Source organism: Melanerpes formicivorus, unplaced genomic scaffold (assembly GCF_026170545.1).
Source record: "Melanerpes formicivorus ecotype bairdi unplaced genomic scaffold, bMelFor1.0.p_v2 SCAF_1, whole genome shotgun sequence".
Lineage (NCBI taxonomy): Eukaryota > Metazoa > Chordata > Aves > Piciformes > Picidae > Melanerpes > Melanerpes formicivorus.
This window is the reverse complement of record NW_027142353.1, coordinates 67307299-67333753: the sequence shown is the minus strand read 5'-3', so window position 1 is coordinate 67333753 and position 26455 is coordinate 67307299. Positions and strand designations below refer to the sequence as shown.

General features: G+C 46.2%; 1 protein-coding gene across 1 annotated transcript in view; it reads right to left on the bottom strand.

Moving 5' to 3' along the window:
* The window catches only part of NOX4 (NADPH oxidase 4), a 131268-nt gene that overhangs the window by 46760 nt on the left and 58053 nt on the right, over positions 1–26455 (bottom strand). Inside the window, exon 12 of the mRNA XM_068145783.1 lies at positions 26294–26354. Coding sequence (XP_068001884.1) covers positions 26294–26354 — 61 coding nt within the window. The remainder of the gene's footprint in view (positions 1–26293; positions 26355–26455) is intronic.

Here is a 26455-nt window from a genome sequence, read left to right as displayed (position 1 = left end):
ATAACTGAATCTTTTCCATCACTTCCTAGAGTTTAGTACCTAAAATGTGATGCTTTTACCTAGGTGTTGGTCTGCCTTGTTAACAAAGCACGAATAAGATTATTTTACCAACTTTTAAAAGGCTCACTTCTGAAAATCTGCAATTATCTTTCCTCTTCCTCATTCTGTCCTTGCAATTTGAATTAGTTAAAGCCTGGAGTAGCTAGCCTCCTAATGATTGCTTTTGAATTGTTCTGAGATCAAGCACATCATGGATTGTTCTGTAATTCTCCTGGCATCGTCACACTGACCATCCTGTAAGTCTATCAACAAGGCTCAATTTAAGTAGGACACTGAGATACCTGAATGTGTCCAGAGAAGGGCAATGAGGCTGGGGAGAGGTCTCGAGCACATAGCAACCACCACTGCAAACCTCACTTAAAAACTGGGCACACTAACAGCACTGGATAGGCCATACCTTGAGTTCTGTGTCCAGTTCTGGGCCCCTCAATTTAAGAAGGATATTGAGACACTTGAACATGTCCAGAAAAGGGCAACAAGGCTGGGGAGAGGTCTGGAGCACAGCCCTGTGAGGAGAGGCTGAGGGAGCTGGGGTTGTTTAGCCTGGAGAAGAGGAGACTCAGGGGAGACCTTCTTGCTCTCTACAACTACCTGAAGGGACGATGTAGCCAGGTGGGGGTTAGTCTCTTCTGCCAGGCAATCAGCACCAGAACAAGAGGACACAGTCTCAAGCTGTGACAGGGGAAGTTTAGGCTGGAGGTGAGGAGGAAGTTCTTCCTAGAAAGAGTAATTGGCCATTGGGATGTGCTGCCCAGGGAGGTGGTGGAGTCACCATCCCTGGAGGTGTTAAAAAAAAGGGTTGAACTTGAAGCCATGGTTTAGCTAGTCATGAAGTCTTAGGTAATAGGTTGGACTTGATCTCTGAGGTCTTTCCCAACCTTGCTGATTCTGTGAAGACAAAATTCGCACAGCCATCAAGAATGGTTGTGCAGTGATGTCTTGTGGTCAAACTTAGCACTTCCTTAGCATCTACATTTCCTCTTGGCTTTCATTCTGAGCGCACAGTTCCTTTCAAATCCTTCATCAGCAAGAAGTCCTGAGTTGCATTTCGCCAGTCTCACTGCTACCACTTAGCTAAATTATGTAAAAACACAAACTTCTGCCTTGTCCTCCTACATCAGGAAGGTTACAAACTACAAGGAAGAAGAGGAAGTTTGCCATTTAAAACCTTTAGAGCATTAACACCCTCGTGCACATACTTCTCTTTCCTGTCTCTTATCTAATTCTTCTTCCTGCTTTCTCACCCTTTCTTTCTCCTACCCCCTTCTCAGCTTAACATATTCACAAGTCAGCTACTGGAATATCAGCACAAAGTGCCAAATAACATCTTTACAATACCAATTATGACAAACCAGCTACCAATTTACAAGGAGAGAAGGGAATTCAAGGGAATTTTTTCCCTTTGGAATATTCAGATGTGTGTCATAGTTGCTGTCAAGCAGGATGGGGCTGTGCCCAGTGTGGTGAATAAATGGCAGTGCCAGAAAAATGGGCATTTCAGGCTGGATGTGAGGAGGAAGTTCTTCACCATGAGAGTGGTGAAGCCCTGGAATGGGTTGTCCAGGGAGGTGGTTGGAGTCCCATCCCTGGAGGTGTTTAAGCCCAGGCTGGCTGAAGCTCTGGCCAGCCTGATCTAGTGTGGGGTGTCCCTGCCCATGGCAGGGGGCTTGGAACTAGGTGATCCTTGTGGTCCCTTCCAACCCTGGATAATGCTATGATACAGGCTGAAACCCATCTGAACTGGATGCACAGTCAAATTCCCCTTTCTCCAGGATACACTACTAGAGAGGTGGAGAGACATAAGGAAACTTTATGGTCTTTTACTATCTGTGGCTCTCAAATCACAGAAAACCAGTTTGCATAGGAGGTGGCTGTGAATTAAAACACATTACTATTCACATCCTGCAGACAGAGACACTGTGGCACAGGGAGCACTGCCCTTTGATTGAAGTTGTCACATCCCCAAAGCTCTTACTGCTTTAGCACTTCAAAGATGAGCTTCAAGTCACACACTGCAGTTGTGTCAGGTTTGACTTTAACAGTCAGATCCTGTGGGTCTTTTTACCTTGATCCTTCTTGTTATGAAATAATTTCCAGAAAAGAACAGCAAAGTCACTCCACTCAATTCCAAGGGTCTTGCAAAATCACATGCCTGTTCTTTCAGTGTTTGATAGGTCTGTACCTATGACACCATAGCAGTATGTAGCTGGAGTCTGAGGTATTACTGTTTTGTTTACCCAAACCACCTTTTACCCAGCAGCTCCACACCATTCTGAACCTCTAATAAAAAGAGGTTGAAATGCATGCTACTTCAATAAGATTATAAATCCAGGAGTAACCATTTCTTATGAGATAAGGACTTTTTATGCCACTTTCATGGATTGCTTTTTCAATCACAGTTCATAAGACTGTCCTATTTGGACAGACTGAAGGAGTTGGGGCTGTTCAGTCTGCAGAAGAGAAGGCTCTGAGGTGACCTAATTGTGGCCTTCCAGTATCTGAAGGGGGCTACAAGAAGGCTAGGGAGGGACTGCTCAGGACATCAGGTAGTGATAGGACTAGGGGGAATGGAATGAAGCTGGAGGTGGGGAGATTCAGGCTGGATGTGAGGAGGAAATTCTTCCCCATGAGAGTGGTGAAGCCTTGGAATGGGTTGTCCAGGGAGGTGCTTGGGGCCCTGTCCCTGGAGGTGTTTAAGGCCAGGCTGGATGAGGCTCTGGCCAGGCTGATCTAGTGTGGGGTGTCCCTGCCCATGGCAGGGGGGTTGGAACTAGCTGATCCTTGTGGTCCCTTCCAACCCTGACTGATACTACTATGATACTAAGACTAAACAAAAAATGTGATTACAAAGCAAGTGACAATGGGAGAAAACAAAAGCATCAGCAGTTATAAAGTACAGAACATTGTGGGCCAGCAGCCTACAGCTGGCTACCAAGAGGTCTATCCATAGTGACCTGCTCATGCATTTGGATACTTTGCAGGTGTGTTTCTGCAACTACCTTTAGCACTTCTGCATTCACTGAGATACCAGTCTCAGTTCTCTCTTTCACCACACAGACACTCTGTAATCCCTGAAATTTCAAAGTAAAAAATGACTGTCCAGTTAATATACAAAATGCAGAGTAGTCTGGAGCACCTTCCATGTCATGGGGTCACCAGCCATGGAGGTGTTCAAAAAGGGTTTGGAAGTGGCACTTGAAGCCATGGTTGAGTAGTCATGAGGTCTTGGGTGACAGGTTGGACTTGATGATCTCTGAGGTCCTTTCCAACCTTATTGATTCTATGATTAGCTTCTCAGCACCATGTAATAGTTTAAACACAAACAAATAATTAAATCAGCTTCCTTAAAACTGCCAACAGCATTGAGCCCCACTGCTCTGCCTTGTTTTCAAGCCCTGTCAATTTGGAAATGATGTCACAAGTAGCTCTTCAGTGCCTTGTAAAAAGAAGAGGCGCCTAGGAAGAAGTCTCTGCCAGTTAAAAGCTATAAAACTCTGATAAGCAAGAAGATGGCATCAATATTTGTCCAATATTTGAGTTTGACCTCTGATTTATTCATGGCCAGAGTTTATGAAGTTAAGGAAGTGTCTCTTTTCTCATCTTTATAAGAGTGAGTGCTACAAATATCTCCCATTAGGATAAAAGAGGAGGAAAGAAAAAAAATGATGAGGTAATGATGAGCTAAGGGCTCCAAAATCATTACATCATAAACCTTGGAATCCCCCTGAGACACACTTTTGCTGGTACAAATTGACAGGCTTTTGGAGCAGCCTGGACTTTCATGACTTTCAGCCCATTAAGCCTTCCAGACTTTAAGGCTCCTTTCTTTTTTTTTGTCCTTTCACCACCATTTCCTTCCCTCCTGCTCACTCACACTAAAGACCCAACATTTACAGAGCTTCTACAAAATTCAGCAGACAGTAAAAACCCCAAAAGCTGAAAATGACAAAGACACAATAGACTGTGTATTTATTTAAGGGAAATAAGCTTTCACAGAAAGGCAGCTGGTCTCTTCATATCCCAAGCTAGGTGAATAAAGAGTGATCACCCTCCTGCCCAACATGTTCTTTTGCAGGATTGTCGTTTATTTAAGCAGGGAGGGGGAAGTAAGGAAATCAACTCATCGCTGACATAGGTCAGCAGTGAGCTTTCCAGTCATTCTGGACCTGCAGAATTGTCCTCCTTTCTCTGATGAAAGTCTTTTAATAGTCTGACTTCTCTCCCAAGCTGCATTTACTTCCTAAAAAGTAGCTAGCTCCTTCTCTTTCTCTAGCTTCATGCTTACCAGCTGGAAATCATCCTCCCTCCCTGCTTCTGGCATCATCATGTCCTTCCCCTGCTGGAACTCTACATACATTCTTCTGTCTTTAAAATGCTCCACCTACTAAGTCACAATTACTTTGGACAGGTTTATTTCTAACTAGATGGTGGGAATATCCATAGATCAGCCCATGAAGAAACAAACTAAAAGGGAGTTCTTGTCCAATGAACCTTGGAAGGTTGAAAGATGAGTGATGGGAAGGAAAAAACATCCCTTGTTTCAAAGCAGGGAAGAGAGATGCTGAGGACCATATTTAGACTGCATTTTGTAGTCTGACTTGACAAGACAGCAGTGAGTGACCCAGACTGCTTATTAGCTCTGCTGCCAGAGCTGGGTTCCCCAGCCAGCCAGTGAAGAGAAGTGAACACAACACCAGTTAAGCACTCTCAATGCTCAATACTGAGTTAGAAATCCTTCTGTAGGTTAGACAGCAACTCCCTGGCAGTGGAAGGGAGTAGCTAGCCTGCCAGAGTTCAAAACAAATGTCTCAATCAAGAAACCCTTTTCTTCAGAGGTGCTAACTACACTTGAAGGCTATTTATGTCGTGACAGCAGAGTTCATTCCACAACTCGAGATTTAGGATGTGCAACAATCAAACAGGGGTTAGAAACAACACAAAGCAGGAACTTCAGCTTTAAGAGATCCCCATGCTCCAACACAAACATCATTTAGACACATTCTTTTAGCACCCAGCTCTACTTTTGCTCCCTTTGGCCATGAAAGGCCTTATATTGCTGTTTGAACTCCTCGTGAGCCAATGCAGGGAGGCTCAGCTAACAATTTCTTCACTGGTACTGCACTTTCCTCTTTCACAATGTGCCAGAAGAAATGATCATACATCAGTATATCCCTTTTTGGCTTCAAGGCAAATTGTGACACTTGATCTAGAAGTCCTTACATTCACAAGAAAGAGACTCAAATTATGTGAGGGGGGTGGGATTCTACTGGCTCTCTCTTTGTAACTTGTAACCTGATACAGAAACTAGAGAAAGGCCAACCTTCCAAAAGTGCACTGAAATGGAGCTACTCTCCAGCTGTGCAATGACTGCAATACTCTCAAAGCACTGCAAGGTTCCAGATGGCATGCCTCAGAAAGCTGAGCAGAGGCACGATTCATCAGGCTGTAGGAGCTCACACTAAGGGCCCCCCTGCTCTAATAATCTCACTTGCCATGCAGACACCTGTGGAAGAATGAGGACAGGGCAAGACTCTCCTGCTGTCTTGCCTTCTTTGTCTATTAAGAAATGCTCTGACTTGTCTCTAAAAGCACTTGCCTAGTACTTTAGTGTGCCACCATGAAAGCAAACCTCCTAATCTACCCCACATCCCCTAATATTAAGTTCCCTGTGTTTCTCACCTATGAGATGATGATCCATCCTCTTGTGTTTTCTGAAACAGTGTCTTACTGACTGCATTTGATGGCTAGAAGTTCTGACAGTAGCAGAAACCATGAATATTCAGGTCCTAGCCACTCACTCTGCCAATGCTATGCATGATTCTGTGGACCACTGCTATATTTCCCTGAACTCTCTCTTTTCCAGGCTAAAGAGCCCCTCAACAGTCAGTTGCTTGGAAACCTGTCCATGCTTTTGCTCCTCTTTGTCATTTCTTCCTGAACCCTGTCCAGTATCCTGTCTGATGGATAAGGACCAGACTTGCATACCAGATTCAAGTCCTGGGAGCACCACAGAAACAGCCAGCTGCTGCACAGTAAACCCCTCTGCTTTTCTTCCCCCCTCTGCTCTCTTCCTAATATTTTGTTCTTTCTTGCTGCTGGGCACAGAGCTGAGGCTTTCAGGGAAATAACTATCATGCCTCCAAGGTGTTATTCTTGGGCTCTGTCATGGTCACATAATTTTCAGCCACATGTATTAGTTTGTCACCAAATACATCAGACATCAGTACATACTCACATGCATACATACACTGGGATTTTTAGCCAGGTCTAAAAACAGGCTTGCAAGTGTAAGATAGCTTAGACATCTGTGGTAGTTTTAAGCTGTGCCTTCAAAAACTTCTCACAGATCTTGAACAGAAAGTAATAAAATGTAAATAAATTACTACTAGGTGTAAAAAGGAAAATAAAGGTAGTTCTAAGCAATCCCAGTGGAAGAGAATAAGGGACTGAAACTGGTTGTACCAAAACAATCTCCCTCTTCACACTTCCTTGGGCTGGGAGATACTGACTTTGTGCTTCTGCTTGACCTTGGCTGCATTGTTTTGGTTAAGTCTAAGGTCTGCTAGCTCCCTCAGCACCCTTGGGTGCATCCCATCAGGAGTTATGGATGTCCAGATGACATGACTGGTCAGATTAGATGCTGGCTTGTTTCAGTTGAGGGAAGGATGGGAAGGGAAATGAAAATGCTAGTGACAAAAAGGAGTTTACAACAGAGAACAGGAGTTTACTTGTCATTGCACCCTCACTCTTTAGCTTATAAGAAAAGGTAAGAGTGAGATTGTTGATCCCTCTTTCCTCAAACTGATGCTGTGAATCATGTTGTTCATCATGGAGGCTTAACTGATGTTAGCAAGCTCATTACGCATTAACTTTTACTTCCTCACAGCTAAGCTGTGTGAAAATCTACACTGAAGGTCACAAGTTGTTCTCAGGGTCTATGCTGAGGGACAGAGGGAAAGCTGAAATACTCTGAATACTTAAGAGACAGTGCTTGGACAAAACAGCACTGATAGACACCCTGTGGAGGAAACATCTGGCCAGTCAACCATGGAGCTACACTCAAATGCCAGAAATAACAGTAACAAGGCTCCAAATAAGGGTAATTAAGGGACTTCATTTATACAGAATCAGAGAATCATTTAAGTTGGAAAAGAGCTTTAAGACCAAGTCCAACTGTTAACCTAGCACTGCCAAGACCACCACTAAACCATGTCACTAAGCACTGCATCTACAGGTCTTTTAAACAGAGGAAAAAACATTTCTCCTGTGATTATAGCTGCCTGTGTCTTTCAGGGAACATATACAACTTGTTCTCTATAAGCACTCCCAGCACTGGTTGCACTGAAGCATAATACAGGATAAAGCCATCAGAGCTCAGCTGGATCCTATTTTCCCATACAGATTTTGCTAGTCAGCTGGGGATGATCCACTGGGATGAAATGCACATTTTTCACCAAAGATCTAATCACATCTGAGGCTCCATCTCTTACAGCATCTCTCAAAGGACAGTATCAAAACCTTAGCAGGAAATCATTTGAATGACTGGCAAATGAAATGAGCCTTTAGATACTGTGTTGCTCTTTATTTTTGAAGGGATAGATGATAAAACACACTACACTCTAGTGTATCAGGAAGCATAGCCAAAGTTTGGGTTAATTTCACCCTGCTCTGAGCAATTCTGTTATTTCTTCTTAGATCTAAATTAGACAAGTGATTCTTGAGAACTGAAGCCAGCCTACTCTCTGACTAATTACTGTATAAAACCTAGCCTGGGTAGCTTTCATTTACATTTAATAATTTCTTTTAAAGCCCCACATATATTTCCTAACTTATCACTACCTCTTCTGCAGAGTCTCCAACAAAATAGGGTTTTTTCCTACCCAATTGCTATACCCCATCTTCCAACTATCACGATGCTATGAATGTAAACACTAAGTAGACACATTTATACATGACCCAAAGTTTGTTACTCAAGAAGTACTCCCAGCCTTGAATGGGAGAGTACAACTGGAAAATGTTACTATGCATTACTACATTGAGTACTGTTTTCTAGAACAAAGAACCAGTGGTTTAACGTGGTTCAGATTACACAGAGAATCACAGAATTGTTAGGGTTGGAAGGGACCTCAAGGATCAGACAGTTCCAACCCCACTGCCATGGGCAGGGACACCTCACACTACATCAGGTTGCTCACAGCCACATCCAGCCTGGCCTTAAAAACCTCCAGGGATGAGGCTTCTGCCACCTCCCTGAGCAACCTGTGCCAGTGTCTCACCACCCTCATGGAGAAGAACTTATTCCTAGAATCCAATCTCAATCTACCCATTTCTAGTTTTGTTCCATCCCCCCTAGACCTATCACTCCCTCGCACCCTAAAAAGTCCCTCCCCAGCTTTCCTGTAGCCCCCTTCAGATACTGGAAGGACACAATAAGGCCTCCTCAGAGCCTTCTCTTCTCCAGACTGAACAGCCCCAACTCCCTCAGTCTGTCCTCATAGCAGAGCAGCTCCAGCCCTCTGTTCATCCCTGTGGCCCTTCTCTGGACACCTTCCAGCACCTCCAGATCCTTCCTGTAACAGGGGCTCCAGAACTGGACAGAGTGCTCCAGGTGGGGTCTCAGTAGAGTGAAGTAGAGGGAGAGAGTCCCCTCCCTGGCCCTGCTGGTTATGCTTCTCTTGATGCAGCCCAGAAAGCCAACCAGAGCCCGGGCTGCAAGTGCTCACTGCAGTCTCCTGTTGAGCTTCTCATCCCCCAGCACCCCCAGCTCCTTTTCTCCAGAACTGCTCTCAAGCCAGTCACTGCCCAGCCTGTATCAGTGCTTGGGATTGCCCCAACCCAGATGCAAGACTTTGCACTCGGTCTTGTGGAACCTCATGAGGTTCTCATGTGCCCACCCAGCGTGTCTCACATCACTGTAAAGACATGGTTCTGCATGTAGTTCTCTGAAAAAGTGGTTTTGCCAAGGGCAGCCCTAGAAGCTGCCATTAGATATCTGTCTTCTGATTCTTTTAACCTACACCACCAGCTCATGACTGGTAGCTAAGGATTAATTGTAAAACCAGAGAGACAGAAGTCCTCCAGGGGACTAGAAAGTCCTAAGAGGGAGGAACAGGATATTGTAATTTGTCACTCTATTCCCTTTTCCTGTATCTCTCTATTTAAGAGAGAACTCTCTGCTCTGGGAACATGGCTTTTGCTTACAGCATGGGGGAGGATTTGCTGATGGGAACTGTTTTCTCCTCTGTAGCGAGGTCTAGCTGGGGGACTGGGTCAGGATATAGATATATCTCTATCTCCTCTTTCCCCTTAATACCTTTCTGTACTTTGTTTTACTTTTGTAACTATTATTTCTATTTGACTTCTAATTCTGTGTGAGTGTTTTTATTTACACCTTGGGGGTAAAAACTACCTTCTGTCCTCTGGCCAGAGCTGTTCCAGCCTGTGGTGCACTGAAGTTTCCCCCCCAGCATTAACAAGAACAGACCAACTCAGTTAGAAGCAAATGCAGCTGTATTTAAAAGCAGGAACTACACTCTACAAAGGCATGCAATGATTGTGTACAAAATACAGAGTATTTACAGTATTGTACAGATATTTACAGTTAGCAAACAACATGAGAGACCAGGGAAATCATTCCACTGCCTCAAGAGAGAAAAGGAGCAGAGAGAAAGCAGTGGGTTAGACTTAACTAGACAGCTCAGCCAAGGCCAGCTGGCAAGCAGGTTAATCTCTCCCAAACAAAGCAAAACAGCAGAGATCAGGAGTGAAGAGAGAATTGTTATGGCACAGCTCCTCTTATTCCAGATATTTACCCAATCAATTTGTTTAGAATAATCTTTTGTTTTCCTTTTCACACCCAACAATGATTGATTTACATTTCTCTACTTTTCTGCTCAAAATCTGTAACTGAATGTTAAAGGCATGGCCTAAAAGCACCACCCAGCTCAGCTCGAGACACCTGGCCTGGAGCAGGGAGTTGATGTACCATCACAAATTCAGCATTACAAAAGGGCACAGAAATCATGAAAACCACTTGCTGCAGGAATGGCACACCATGGTATACATGCCTGGATTAACAGAATGATGATTTACTTGGCAACTGCACTGAGCAAATTTCATCTGGCTGCCTTGTTAATAAGGTTGAGTTGCTGGAACGTCTCCAGAGAAGGGCAACAAAGCTGGGGGGGGGGGTTGGAGCACAGCTCTGTGAGGAGAGGCTGAGGGAGCTGGGGTTGCTTAGCCTGGAGAAGAGGAGGCTCAGGGGAGACCTTCTTGCTCTCTACAACTACCTGAAGGGAGGTTGTAGCCAGGTGGGGGTTAGTCTCTTCTCCCAGGCAACCAGAACAAGAGGACACAGTCTCAAGCTGTGCCAGGGGAGGTTTAGGCTGGGTGTTAGGAAGGAATTCTTCATAGAAAGAGAGATTGGCCATTGGAATGTGCTGCCCAGGGAGGTGGTGGAGTCACCATCACTGGAGGTGTTTAGGAAGAGCCTGGATGGGGTGCTGGGTGCCATGGTTTAGTTGATCAGATGGTGTTGGGAGATAGGTTGGACTCAATGATCTTGAAGGTCTTCTCCAACCTGGTTAATTCTACCCTAAGGGGGCACAATGAGCATGATCCCCTCAACCCATTAAAAAATACAAACATCAAATATCAGAAATCATAAAAAATGTCTTCCTTTAATGATATATTTTTGCTTTTTGCAAGCCAGTGACAGCTAAGCTCAAGAGACAGCCAGCTGACACAGTGTAAGTGAAATCCTTAAGGGAAAGCCCTGTGCTGTCAAGCTGGCACCAGCCACTTGGCAAAGCATCACAGCTTCATCTTTGAAGCTGTGAGTGGGAGTCAGTGGCATTTTGCTTGAGGAAATGGCACTTACACTGTGCCTAATGAATAAAGGAATATGTTAAACTTACAGGGAAATGGTAATCCTTCAAACTGCTTATTGCAATGGAGAGTGTGAACTGCCCACTGATTCACTTTCATTTCATATAGCCCCAAGGAGGGCTCTCAGTAGCTGTAGGTGAGCAGGTTATTGACAGCAGTACAGCAATATCATCACAACAGACATTTCAGCAAAACTCAAAAGAGCCAATAATCTCTGGAATAAGCTTCCTCCCCCCAAAATCCCCATTCAATACTGAAAAGTGTGTCACACCTCAATAAATGCCAACCTCTGCCACCTTGTTCAACAGACAGAACTACAAGTGTGCTTATTTGGATCCACAGACACTCCAGGCTCTCTCCCCAGCAGAGAAGCATTCTTCCTTACTCATGGTCATACTTACTACAGAGCAACTTAAAATGTTCTGGTTGCAGGGAAGTCATAAACAGTGGCTGTCTGCTTAGCTTTATGAGCTTACACTTACAGAACAGGGTCCCTTCCATTTACTGAAAACTCAAGGATGCTTTGGGTAAAGCATTGTCCAAGTTTTATTCTCTATAGATGACCAAATATTCTCAAAGTGTTATTTAGGTAGGATATTGAGACTGAAACAGGGGAAAAAAAAACATTAGGCTGAACATGAGTCAGCAGTGGCCAAGAAGGCCAATGGCATCCTGGCCCATATCAGGAGCAGTGTGGCCAGCAGGAGCAGGGAGGTCATTCTGCCCCTGTACTCAGCACTGGTTAGGCCACACCTCGAGTCCTGTGTCCAGTTATGGGGCCCTCAGTTCAGGAAAGATGTTGAGATGCTGGAATGTGCCCAGAGAAAGGCAACAAAGCTGGGGAGGGGTCTGGAGCACAACCCTGTGAGGAGAGGCTGAGGGAGCTGGGATTGCTTAGCCTGGAGAAGAGGAGGCTCAGGGGAGACTTTCTTGCTCTCTACAACTACCTGAAGGGAGGTTGTAGCCAGGTAGGGGTTGGTCTCTTCTCCCAGGCAACCAGCACCAGAACAAGAGGACAGAGTCTCAAGCTGCCCCAAGGGAAGTTCAGGATGGATGTTAGGAAGAAGTTCTTCCCAGAAAGAGAGATTGGCCATTGGAATGTGCTGCCCAGGGAGGTGGTGGAGTCCCCATCCCTGGAAGTGTTTTAAAAGCCTGGATGAGCATTTGGTGCCATGGTTTAGTTGATGAGATGGTGTTGGGTAATAGGCTGGACTTGATCTCCAAGGTCTTTTCAACCTGGTTAATTCTGTTCTACATTCAACTGCCAAAGTGTAAGGATGTCTGTCAGCATGTATACACAAATAAAACCCAGCACTCCATGTAAGCCACAGTGGAGTTCTCATGTGTCCATCCCAGCCCCAGTCAGAGCTGCCAGATAGACTGCTATTTGCTATGTGCAAGTGTGTTTGCTCTCCAGGAGAGAGTGAGACCACAGCACAAACAGCAAGCACACCTTGAACTGGAAACCCATCCAAGAGAAGATAAAGCAAGCTGGAGACACACAAATCCTAAGAGGCAGTTGAAAGAGCCTTTACAAGTGATTTTTTTTGCCTTCAGACAGTATTTTTGACCACATGAATGTTCTGAGAAACAAATAATATTCCTCATGGAGATGGTAAGTCAACTTTTGGGTGGGAAAAATAAGGGTGGGGTGGGGGGAAGGCATCTTCTGTTTATTTATTAGGCAGTTTTACCACTTTCATTTCTTAGGGGAAAAATGCTTTAAAAACAACAGGGAATGTTACTGCACTCCCTGTTCTTTGCTTTGACTTTGCTGCCCCTTTGTCAAAGCTGCTGAAGGCACTGCATGCCTGACAGACAGCCTGGGTTTTTTTTTCTGGCTGTTTCAGCTGATCTAATAAAAGATATTACCTCTCCCTTAAAATCCCCAGAAACTTACCTCTTATGGATCATTATTGCATTATAGTGTGCTTTGGTCTGATCTGCTTCAAGTGTCACAAGCTATATACAGATCATGACATCCTTTTCTGAAACAAACTCTGTCACCTCATCCCAGTTCTGAGCAAAAAGGACTTCATTTAAAGAAAGAGGAAGAACAAGAACATGCCTGAGCTACAGAAGTGTGGGTTATGATGTCAGTGAAACAAAACACCCCCTGAGCACTGCCCACCAGCTGCTGATCTTCATACTGAAGTACCACTTCTTGCTATCACAGCACACTCTGCTCTGCATACCACAAGAGGCAGGGCTACAACCCCATTCATGTTTTGGAATGTCCAAATGCTGGGTGCTACACTTAGGTCACAACAACCCCAGGCAGCACTACAGGCTGGGGACAGAGTGGCCAGAGAGCAGACAGGCAGAAAGGGACCCAGATGTAGTGGTTGACAGCAGCTGAACATGAATCAGCAGTGTGCCCAGTTGGCCAAGAAGGCCAAAGGCATCCTGGCCTGCATCAGGAACAGTGTGGCCAGCAGGAGCAGGGAAGTCATTGTGCCCCTGTGCTCAGCACTGCTGAGGCCACACCTTGAGCCCCGTGTCCAGTTCTGAGCCCCTTGATTTAAGAAGGGCATTGAGACACTTGAACGTGTCCAGAGAAGGGCAACAAAGCTGGGGAGACGTCTGGAGCACAGCCTTGTGAGGAGAGGCTGAGGGAGCTGGGGTTGCTTAGCCTGCAGAAGAGAAGGCTCAGAGATCTCATTGTTCTTGACAACCCCCTGAAGGGAGGTTGTAGCCAGGTGGGGGTTGGTTGCTTCTTCCAGGCACCCAACACCAGAACAAGAGGACACAGTCTCAAGCTGCACCAAGGGAGGTTTAGGCTGGATGTTAGGAAGGAGTTCTTCCCAGGAAGAGAGATTGGCCATTGGAATGTGCTGCCCAGGGAGGTGGTGGAGTCACCATCCCTGGAGGTGTTTAGGAAGAGACTGGGATGAGGTACTTGGTGCCATGGTTTAGTTGATTAGATGGTGTTGGGTGATAGGTTGGACTCGAGCTCAAAAGTCTTTTCCAACCTGGTTAATTCTATTCTACCACAAGTGAAGGAGCCGTTCAGACAATCTATGGGAACTGACTGGAGCTGCTCAAGCTGGAAATTGCCTCAGCTGTTAAAATGCAGCACTGAACTGCAGTAGTAGTAGTATCAGTCAGGGTTGGAAGGGACCACAGAGATCATCTAGTTCCAACCCCCCTGCCATGGGCAGGGACACCCCACACTCCATCAGGCTGGCCAGAGCCTCACCCAGCCTGGCCTTAAACACCTCCAGGGATGGGGCCCCCACCACCTCCCTGGACAACCCATTCCAGGGCTTCACCACTCTCATGGGGAAGAACTTCCTCCTCACCTCCAGCCTCAATCTCCCCACTTTCAGCTTCATTCCATTCCCCCTAATCCTATCACTACCTGAGATCCTGAGAAGTCCCTCCCCAGCCTTCTTTTAGGCCCCCTTCAGATACTAGAAGGCTACAATTAGGTCACCTCAGAGCCTTCTGTTCTCCAGAATTAAGAGCCCCAAGTCTTTCAGTATGCCTGGTTATCTGTCTCAGGGTTACACTAAAATCTTTCTATATATGAAATCACTTTGTGTTGTCATTCTCATGCTCAGCATCGAGTCAAGCATTTCAAGGACACTAGGATTATTCTGGCATGCTCTGGGGAAAGGAGATATAAAATTCCTAACTAGAACTTCAACACTAATATCATGCCAACAAGCAGATATAAAATATTTTCTGTGAAAAATATTGCTGAAAAATATTTGCTGAGAGAGCTGGCGGATGTGCTAGCTAGGCCACTCTCCATCATTTTCCTCCAGTCCTGGCTCACTGGTGAGGTCCCAGATGACTGGAAACTGGCCAACGTGGTCCCCATCCACAAGAAGGGTCGGATGGAGGAACCTGGAAACTACAGGCCAGTCAGCCTGACCTCAGTGCCAGGGAAAGTGATGGAGCAGATTATCCTGGCAGCAATAACTGCGCACCTGAAGGATGGCCAAGGGCTCAGGTCCAGCCAACATGGATTCAGGAAGGGCAGATCCTGCCTCTCCAACCTGATCTCTTTCTATGATCAGGTGACCCGCCTGGTGGATGTGGGGAGGCCTGTGGATGTGGTCTACCTAGACTTCAGCAAGGCCTTTGACACCGTCCCCCACAGCAAACTGCTGACTAAGCTGTCAGCCTGTGGATTGGACCACTACACTCTGTGCTGGGTTAGGAACTGGCTGGAGGGCCGGGCCCAGAGAGTGGTCGTGAACGGTGCCACATCCAGCTGGAGGCCAGTCACCAGTGGTGTCCCCCAGGGATCAGTGCTGGGCCCTGTCCTCTTCAACATATTCATCGATGATCTGGATGAAGGGGTAGAGTCAGTCATCAGCAAGTTTGCAGATGACACAAAGTTAGGGGCAGATGTTAGTCAATTAGAGGGTAGAAAGGCTCTGCAGAGGGACCTCGACCGACTGGACAGATGGGCAGAGTCCAATGGGATGGCTTTCAACAAGTCCAAGTGCCGAGTGCTGCACTTTGGCTACGGCAATCCCATGCAGAGCTATAGGCTGGGGTCGGAGTGGCTGGAGAGCTCCCAGACAGAGAGGGACCTGGGTGTGCTGATCGACAGCCACCTGAATATGAGCCAGCAGTGTGCTCAGGTGGCCAGGAGGGCCAATAGCATTCTGGCCTGCATTAGGAATAGTGTGGCCAGCAGGAGCAGGGAGGTCATAGTGCCCCTGTACTCTGCTCTGGTTAGGCCGCACCTTGAGTACTGTGTCCAGTTCTGGGGTCCTCAGTTTAAGAAGGACATTGAGACACTTGAGCGTGTCCAGAGAAGGGCAACAAGGCTGGTGAGAGGCCTTGAACACAAGCCCTATGAGGAGAGGCTGAGGGAGCTGGGATTGTTTAGCCTGGAGAAGAGGAGGCTCAGGGGTGACCTTATTGCCCTCTACAACTACCTGAAGGGTGGTTGTAGCCAGGAGGGAGTTGGCCTCTTCTCCCAGGCAACCAGCACCAGAACAAGGGGACACAGTCTCAAGCTGCGCCAGGGGAGGTTCAGACTCGAGGTGAGGAGGAAGTTCTTCACCGAGCGAGTCATTCGGCATTGGAACGGGTTGCCCAGGGAGGTGGTTGAGTCATCGACCCTGGAGGCGTTCAAGGGGAGATTGGACGTGGCACTTGGTGCCATGGTCTAGTCATGGGGTCTGCGGTGTCAGGTTGGACTCGATGATCCTCGAGGTCCTTTCCAACCTGGGTGATACTGTGATACTGTGAAAACAGAGTGAAAATAGTATTCACCCATGTTATTTGAGCATGATGACATCTGCAGCATTGGGGGAGTTTTAATTAACTCCCACGGAGGTATCTGCTGAGCACAGAACAAATCCTGAGCAAGTGATGGGCCCTCTCCCTTCCAGTCCAAGATTTGACACAGCAGCTGTATAAACAAGCAGATAGGTAGGAGAGACCATGGAATACAGAGCAAGAAGGTAGCATGATAGGCAGTCTTCTAGACTAGAATAGAATTAACCAGGTTGGAAAAGACCTTCAAGATCATTGAGTCCAATCTATCACCCAACACCATCTACTCAATCTAGCCATGGCACCAAGTGCCCCATCCAGTTTCTTCTTAATCACTTCCAGTGATGGTGACTCCACCACCTCCCTGGGCAGCACATTCCCATGGCCAATCTCTCTCTGTGAAGAACTAACATCCAGCCTAAACCTCCCTTGGAGCAGCTTAAGATTGTGTCCTCTTGTTCTGGTGCTGGTTGCCTGGGAGAAGAGACCAACCCCCACCTGGCTACAACCTCCCTTCAGGTAGTTGTAGAAAGCAATGAGGTCTCTCCTGAGCCTCCTCTTTTCCAGGCTAAGCAACCCCAGCTCCCTCAGGCTCTCCTCATAGGGCTTGTGCTCCTCATAGCAATTGTTAAAACTGTGGTAGCTCATCATTTCAGGTCTGAAGTGCATCTGCTTTTTCTTTCTGCCTCTTGAGGGAGTAGCCTCACAGAAATATGAGCACCACAAGATGTTTGGTAGGGGTTTTTCAGCAGAACTTGAGTGGCACTTAGGAGAGCTCACTATTGCCCCCCGGGCTGTGGAAGCACACATGAGGAGCTGTCATTTTTGTTGTGTACTCTCCCATTTCTAGTAATCATTACACACCTGAGCTTGTGTGAGCACATTTAACAAAGCATCAAGAAATCAGTCAGATTTTGTATATCCATGGCTTGAAGCAGCTGTACAAAGACTAACACAAGAATGGGACTGCTCTAAGCAAGGCTTAAAAGGAAAAAGGTCAAACAGGCAACTTTTAAACAGGCAAACACGTAATATGAACACTGATTACAAAATCAGAAGTTTGCCTAGGGGACCCCTCAAATACATATCTCAGAGCTTTTCTATCTTGGGACTCTATTTTCAAAGTAGAGAGGAACTTTCCCCCCACACAATCATTTAGATCCCATCAGCTGCTATATGTTAATGTACTCCACAGGCTTCATGCCTGCAGTTCATGAACTTAAAATGTATGAGGCATGGCAAGGAACCCTTCACTCTTGCATTCTTGGACCAGTTGCTAAGTACAGCAACATCCACACACCCTGTGCCTATTAGATCTAAGGTTAAAATTAAGTTACATCATTCAGCCATGTCACTTTCTATAATCACTGCATATTCCAGACTCACTCAATCAGGTAAAGAAGTTGAAGTTGACCTTCAATAATAGGATAAGATGACACATGAAGAAAGAACTTCAGACTAGAATGAAGTTTCCTTCAAGCCAATTTTCTCATCCAAAAAAAATCTTGTTTCTATGTAGAGGTAGAACTCAACTCTTCAAACAGGATCTGACTCAAGTTGATACTGGTTTTGGTACTGAGTCAGCTAGAGTCCAACTAATGTTAAACAGTCCAGGTGTAGAGCCAAAAACTCAGATGTTCACCTTCAGCATTAAATTCTTAAACCAGAAGAAAGGGACTTTCAGTATTAAGCCAGCAAGCTGAATCTGTTCTTTTCCTTCATTCTCTTAATCCTGCCTTTTATTGAGCTTGTTTGCAGTCATAAATGAAAGAAATAATGACCAGAAATAGCAATGAAGAATAACACTAGTGTTCCTTATTGCACACTTCAGCTAAATACATTGTTAAGGCAATTTAACCTCCCAGTAATGTAACAGTATTACTTTTATTACTTATTTGAAATCCTATCAATAGAAACACAATTAAACCTCTTTAGCACTCAATTCTGATGTCTTTCCCAGAAGCATAAGTAGGATTCACTGACAGTGTAAGATTGGTAGTCATAAAACAAGAGGGGAACATCACATCTACCCCATCTCTGTGTTCTGCTTCCAAAACCACACATTGATTTTGCTGGAACAACTGACACTACCACATCATTAATGCCTTTACACCCTGCCAGGAATCTGATGGACTAAGTAAACACAACAAAATACATGTTACTGCAGAATGAAAAAGGTCCAAACAGAAGTTGAGGTAATAAATAGCAAGAGAGTTGACCAACTGCTCACCATCAGTGACTAGGTATGTTTAAAGCAGCTCAGCAGCAGGTTTAGTGGTCCTGCAAGAACCTTGTCACCTCCTGTAGGCAGACTTTGTAGTCTTATTATTCCCTCTTGTCACCTCCTGCTTCACACATTCCTCCACTCTGAATCCAAATCTACTAAGATTATAGTAGCACATTCACTGAATGATCCACTAATTCAATATGTCTAAAACTGTCCCTGGGGTTACTGAAAATAAAACACTGCTGCTTTGTTAGCTCCTACACTTGCTGGTAATCCCAGCTAAGCATGGAAACACATAGCAAGCCTTGGGATGCTTCAGACATTCTCTAAACCAAGAGCTGCAAGGGCTTAACACAGTCACCTAGATACACCTGAACAGTCTGACAACACCTTCCAGCCCAACAAGCTTAGGTCATTCTTCCTTCAGAGCTACTCAAAAGGTATGTTGTTTTCCTGCTGGATAGCATGCAAAAACATCCCTAGGCAGACTCCAAAGTCCCAACTGCCTTAAAACTGTTGTCAGTTTAAGAATAAGCTAGCCAGGGTGTGTACTGTTAGCTGTCTCAAGCTTTAGTCCCTAGGGAGCTCAACAAGATTCCTGTTTGCATACACATGCCACATTGCCTTTAAGTGGAAAATCATTGTTGTTGTTTTTTCCTTCTTGTGATTGTTTGGTTTTCACCCCCTTGAAAATTCCTGCTCCAAAACTGGACCTTCCAGAAAAAATGACTGTGACAATACCTGACAGACATGAACAGCATGGAAAAGACCTTTAAGAACATTGAGGCCAAGTGTAAACCTGACTGTGCCAAGTCCCCCACTGAACCATGCCTCCAAGCACCACATCCACTACCTGTCTTTTAAATACCTCCAGGGATGGTGACTCAACCACTTCTCTGGGCAGCCTGTTCCAGTGCTCCACAACCCTTTCAGTGAAGCTTTTCCCCCCAAATATCCAATCTAAACCTCTGCACATCAGATCCAAACTAATGGACTCCTACACAACCTAGCAACTACATATATTCTCTCAGAATGAAGCAAAGAACTGTATTCCCTGAGGAGACCTAGAGTTTACTGGGGTGATGTAGATCAGTACCCCATGATCTGTCTGTTCTGGCTCCAGCTGGAGAGCTTATGCACATATCAACATGTCCTTGTGCCATGACATTTAGCAACCTATAGAACAGAAGTCTCAGGTTCAAGGGGTGGTATTAAAGCACTCTTATGGTATCCCCACAGTAAACACTGTGCTGCTCAGAAGAGTGGACAGGATTTGTCAGTGCCTCTAGGATCACATGAGGTTCAACAAGACCAAGGGCAGGGTCCTGCATCTGGGTAGAGGTAATCCCAGGCACAAATCCAGGCTGGAAAGCAGCCCTGAGGAGAGAGACTTGGGGGTGCTGGTGGAGGAGAAGCTCAACAGGAGGTCTCAGTGTGCACTTGCAGCCCACAAAGCCAATCAGATCCTGGGCTGCATCAGGAGAAGTGTGGCCAGCAGGGTAAGGGAGGTGATTCTCCCCCTCTGCTCAGCTCTGGGGAGACCCCACCTGGAGTACTGCCTCCAGTTCTGGAGCCCCTATGACAAGAGGGATCTGGAGGTGCTGGAAGGTGTTCAGAGAAGGGCCACGAGGATGAGCAGAGGGCTGGAGCACCTCTCCTGTGAGGACAGACTGAGGGAGTTGGGGCTGTTCAGTCTGGAGAAGAGAAGGCTCCAAGGTGACCTAATTGTGGCCTTCCACTATCTGAAGGGGGCTACAGGAGGGACTGCTCAGGATCTCAGGTAGTGATAGGACTAGGGGGAATGGAATGGAGTTGGAGGTGGGGAGATTCAGGCTGGAGGTGAGGAGGAAGTTCTTCCCCATGAGAGTGGTGAAGCCCTGGAATGGGTTGTCCAGGGAGGTGGTTGAGGCCCTGTCCCTGGGGGTGTTTAAGCCCAGGCTGGACGAGGCTGGGGCCAGGCTGATCTAGTGTGGGGTGTCCCTGCCCATGGCAGGGGGGTTGGCACTAGATGACCCTCGTGGTCCCTTCCAACCCTGACTGATACTATGATGCATGGAACCACACAGCAGGATAATGTTACTACTACAAGATAAAAGCGACCGTGGAGCACAGAACAGCAGCAGTGTTTTAAGCACAGTCCCACTTCAATTTGTTCCAGCAACACACTGCAACATAACAGCAAGGTTTTATTGCCTTAAAGCATGCAGTTCACCGTAACACCTCCGAGTGCTGTGCATTTGTTTTCCACAAAAAGCATGCTGCAGGGCTTCAGAAGTCTGTCATTTTGGCATCATCAATATCACTTTCTGTCTCGCACCCTGAAGTTTGTCTAGTGAACGAGAGACATTGTCTTGATATACTGCCATGGGGTTTCCTCACTGCTGTCAAGTGGCTGGACACAAGGCATGGCCCATAGCCTCTCTTTTACCCTCTGGAGGTGCCAGATGAAATGTCAGCTTTGAAACTAAAGAAGTGTCAAGGACAGAGGAAGCATAAGGCTGATAAACAACACCGAGTACAGACTAGACAGTAAGTGGGGGGAAAAACAATGCTTTCAAACACTCCTTCTGCAAATACTAAGCCAAGAGGTTTCTTTTCCAGAGCTGAAGAACAAATAGGTGATCACAGAGACAGAAGAGATGCAGAACAAAAGGGCTGTTTGGAAGGGAGGCTAGTAACAGTATCAGCTCATTAGCCAAGCCATCTGTGATCAGTGCACAAGGACAGCCCTGCACGAATTTCAATGTTACTGTAAGCTGCAGCAGGTGAGGTTTAGACTCGAGGTGAGGAGGAAGTTCTTCACTGAGCGAGTCATTCATCATCGGAATGTGCTGCCCAGGGAGGTGGTGGAGTCACCGTCCCTGGAGGCGTTCAAGATGGGATTGGACGTGGCACTTGGTGCCATGGTCTAGTCATGAGGTCTGTGTTGATAGGTTGGACTTGATGATCCTCGAGGTCCTTTCCAACGTTAGTTATACTGTGATACCGTAAGGTTTAAGGTTGCCATCCACCACCTCTGCAGCAACAACTGCCAGGCAGCTGCAGAGAAGACACACTAACTTAGCTCTAAGCCACAGGGCTAACCCAACTTGCAGGGCTTCATGTCTGCAATCACCACAGATCAGCTGCTGTAAGAATACAGAATTAACCAGGTTGGAAAAGATATGAGAGATCATCCAATCCAACCTATCCCCCAACACCATCTGATCAACTAAACCATGGCACCCAGTGCCTCATCCAGTCTCTTCCTAACACCTCCAGTGATGGTGACTCCACCACCACCCCAGGCAGCACATTCCAAGGGCCAATCTCTTTCTGTGAAGAGCTGCTTCTTAGCAGTTTAAGCTGCAGTCTATAGCTGTAGGCTTCACTTCTGTTAATATGATAAAGTAATTGCACTGATAGTATGAGCCACCCCAACTGGACAACACATCTTGTTAGCACAATAGGTGCTGACTTAAGCAGTCACATACCAGCACAAGGAGAGCTATTACATAATCACAAAATCATTCTTTAGGGAGGTCTGCGGCATTTATTCCACTACCAGCAAACATGGCAAAAAAAGGAAGAATTATATTAGGAACCTTGACAAAGGAAAACCCACGTCTAATTGTCCATTAACTAAACTACCTCTGAGGTAGCCATGTCCAGTTCTGGGCTCCTCAGTTTAAGAAAGATGTTGAGTTGCTGGAAGGTGTCCAGAGAAGGGCAACAAAGCTGGGGAGGGGTCTGGAGCACAGCCCTGTGAGGAGAGGCTGAGGGAGCTGGGGTTGCTTAGCCTGGAGAAGAGGAGGCTCAGGGGAGACTTTATTGCTCTCTACAACTCCCTGAAGGGAGGTTGTAGCCAGGTGGGGGTTGGTCTCTTCTCCCAGGCAACCAGCACCAGAACAAGAGGACACAGTCTCAAGCTGCACCAGGGGAGGTTTAGGCTGGATGTTAGGAAGAAATTCTTCACAGAAAGAGAGACTGGCCCTTTGAATGTGCTGCCCAGGGAGGTGGTGGAGTCACCATCACTGGAAGTGTTTAGGAAGAGACTGGATGAGACACTTGGTGCCATGTTTTAGTTGATTAGATGGTGTTGGGTGATAGGTTGGACTTGATCTCAAAGGTCTTTTCCAACCTGGTTAATTCTGTTCTATATCTGGAGTCTCTCTACATTGACTAAAGAGAAAAAGGCATGCTTGGGGCCTGACTCATCCTAAACTAGACACAAAACCTGGTCAGAGGTCTACAAAGGGAGCTAGGGGAAGTATTTCAGGTATACACAGCCATAATGTGCACTCCTATAGCAATAGCAGTACCTGTGTGTGTTCTGTGATGAATGTAAAAGCTAAGCCTGATGCAGTTACTAATACCACCATAAAACAGAGGAGAAGTCAAAGATCATAGATTTGTATTGGAAATTTGCCTAAAGCTTGCCACTGCCTGTATCATGGGAGGGAGTGATGTGCCTTTATCCCAACTTGCTTCTGAGAAATGCAGGTCCTTTCAGCTTTCCTAAGCTCAGAATCACCATTTGATGTCAGCAGAGCAAGAAAGACATCACTTACTATTTAGGTTGCAAAGGTTTCAGAACTACCACTTCTGAAGTTTCTTCCTCTTACCTGTTTTCTGTCACTTCTTTAACAAGCAAAGAACAGAATTGCCTGACAATCTCCTAAATATCTGCTCCCATGCAAAAAAGTGTGTCTGGAGTACCTTCCTCAGAAGCCACTTCTTTCAGCTTCTTCTCTTGGACATCTAAAATGATGTGCACTAGGATCTGGGCAACAAATGACTCTATTAGCAGCAACTTCTTATCAGGAGTTGACAATTCTCCTACCCTCATCTTCTGCCTTGACATGCAGTTGTTTTCTCAACCTAAAAATTAGTCATTAAGGCCACAAGGGAGCCCACTGTATATTTTCAACACATTAAGACTCAATTTCAGACACTTGACCTTGAAGAATTGGTTTGCCAGCAGTCTGCATCCCCCTTCAAGTCCTTACAGCTATGGAACAAAATTGTTCCTTTACCACTCCTCCCAGATGCAGGCAACAGGAGCTGCAGCCCACAAGAGGAGACATGTCTGAAACTAACTGCTGCTTCTCTGCATTTCACAGCACACTTCTCATGTCCTTTAATTTAGGCTTGTAATTGAGTTTTCTGAAGTAAGTTTTGCACTCTTTGGTGTCAGGCATAAACTGTCAGGAACACAAAAAATGTGCTACAAAAGAGAGTTTTAATAAATAGGATAAAGGCTGAGAGAATAGGTTGTGAGAAGAGCTCAAATGACAGTATATAGCATAAAACCTCCTCCAGCCCAATATCCTGTCTCCAGAAGCAGCCATTAGAGCACACTTAAAGATTAAAAGGAACATGGCAAATATAATAATCCTTCCTCAGACAGTCAGGGGATTAGAGACCATTAATTGTCACAGGGCTTAAGGGACTGAGTGAGAACAGGGCTCCACAGTACAGATGAGACATAAGGGGTTGGGTAAGCCCTCTGCTTCTTGACAGCACATTTGCCTTTGGGAGAGATATTCCTGTTTAGCAAATCTAATATGAGAAATAGTGTCTGTAATGTGACAGTGTCCTGCACCCTGTACACTCCTACCTAAGCAGAGCTGCCTCTCAATGCAGAGTATAGATACCGAGTTGAGAGAACATTACAATGCTCATGGAGAGCAATTCATACCATAGAGGCAATTGGAAGATTTTCCAAGATGCCACTCCCAGAAAACTCATTTAGCTAGTACTTCTCCACCACACTTGTCCCAGTAGCCTACTGTCCTCTCCCAGGTAGGAAGGATGCCTGTCCATGAAAGAGTTGTCATACTGGGGCAGACCAGAAGCTAATCAGGCCCATAATCTGCCTGTGTCTGGCCAACAACCTATACTTCACAGTACCACAGTATAACTAAGGATGGAAGAGACCGAGGATCATTGAGTACAACCTATCAACACAGACCCCATGACTAGACCATGGCACCAAGTGCCACATCCAATCCCCTCTTGAACACCTCCAGGGATGGTGACTCCACCACCTCCCTGGGCAGCACATTCCAATGCCGAATGACTCGCTCGGTGAAGAACTTCCTCCTCACCTAGAGTCTAAACCTTCCCCTGGCGCAGCTTGAGACTGTGTCCTCTTGTTCTGGTGCTGGTTGCCTGGGAGAAGAGAGCAACCCCCTCCTGGCTACAACCACCTTTCAGGTAGTTGTAGAGGGCAACGAGTTCTCCCCTGAGCCTCCTCTTCTCCAGGCTAAACAACCCCAGCTCCCTCAGCCTCTCCTCACAGGGCTGTGCTCCAGACCTCTCCCCAGCCTTGTTGCCCTTCTCTGGACACATTCAAGTGTCTCAATGTTCTTCTTAAACTGAGGGGCCCAGAACTGGACACAGGACTCAAGGTGCAGCCTAACCAATGCTGAGCACAGGGCACAATGACTTCCCTGCTCCTGCTGGCCACACTATTCCTAATACAGGCCAGGATTAGCCCTCTTGGCCACCTGGGCACACTGCTGGCTCATATTCAGGTGGCTGTCGATCAGCACACCCAGGTCCCTCTCTGTTTGGCAGCTCTCAGCCACTCCGACCCCAGCCTATAGCTCTGCATGGGATTGCCGTAGCCAAAGTGCAGCACTCGGCACTTGGACTTGTTGAATGCCATCCCATTGGACTCTGCCTATCTGTCCAGTCAGTCGAGGTCCCTCTGCAGAACCTTTCTACCCTCTAACTGCCTAACATCTGCCCCTAACTTGGTGTCATCTGCAAACTTGCTGATGACTGACTCGACCCCCTCATCCAGATCATCAATGAAGATGTTAAAGAGCACAGGGCCCAGCACTGATCCCTGGGGGACACCACTAGTGACTGGCCGCCAGCTGGCTGTGGCACCATTCACCACCACTCTCTGGGCTCAGCCCTCCAGCCAGTTCCTAACCCAGTGCAGAGTGTAGTGGTCCAAGCCACAAGCTGACAGCTCAGCAGCTGACAGCTTCAGGCAAAGCCAGAAAATCAGACTGCTTATGGACCATAAATGCACACATAATTGCCCTGCCAACTTTTGCCGATTGACATGTCAGTGACTTCCACAGCCAAGTGTGCAGCTGGACCAACAAGTTCAAGAGATACATGGATTTACTCTCCCTGAACTGGTCTAATCCCTTATAGGGCTCCAATCTTAATTGACTTGGTTCCCCAAACGCACACAAACTGACACAAATTAACATGAAAAACATTTCTTCGTGAGAAATGAAGATGGTGGTGTGCATGTCTCTTCCTTACAAGGAAATGCTATGCTACACCAGTCACCAAGGAATAATGACAACTATCACTTGAGTATACAACTGTCAGAGGGAGCAGGAAATCACCATTCTACTCTGGGGGGAATCCTGGCTTACACCCCTTTGTCTGGAGGACATTTAAAGAGCAATGGAAGAGTATGGAAGAACATGAAAGAAACCTGTAATCTCAGGGTACCATAGGCATTAATTAACCTGGCAGCCATCCAAACTGCTGGCCTCAAAATCCCCTTATCTGGGAGCTGCACATTTCAACATTTCTGCAGACACCACTAGGCACAGAGGCACTGCAACTGCACCCAGGCAGCAGGCTTCCCAAAAAGCTAAGAAGAGGCAGAAAGGAGGAAGACTGAAAAGCATTGCATTGCAATCAGAAGTTCTGTTAGTAGCTGGAAAACCAAACAGAAATGGACACCTGAACAAAGCAGGGGTTGCACCAAGGATGTAATAAAAGACAACTTAGGGAAACAAGCATGAATGGCCTCTAGAAAGAGTACCCCACAATCAAGGAACAGTTGTGCTGAAGCCAGGAAGGGATAACAGGTGGAGTAAAGGTATTTGTCTCTGAAGAGACTTTTTATTTTCTACATACCTGTCCAGTCTCCTACTACTTTAAGGTGGACCCCAAACGTTGCTTTGGTATCTGTAGGGCACTGAAAACATTAAATATATTAAGAACTGCATCTGAGTAACCAGAAAAATAACAACATGCATTCAAAGTACAATTCTTCAGACAGAACCTGGGGTAAATAGG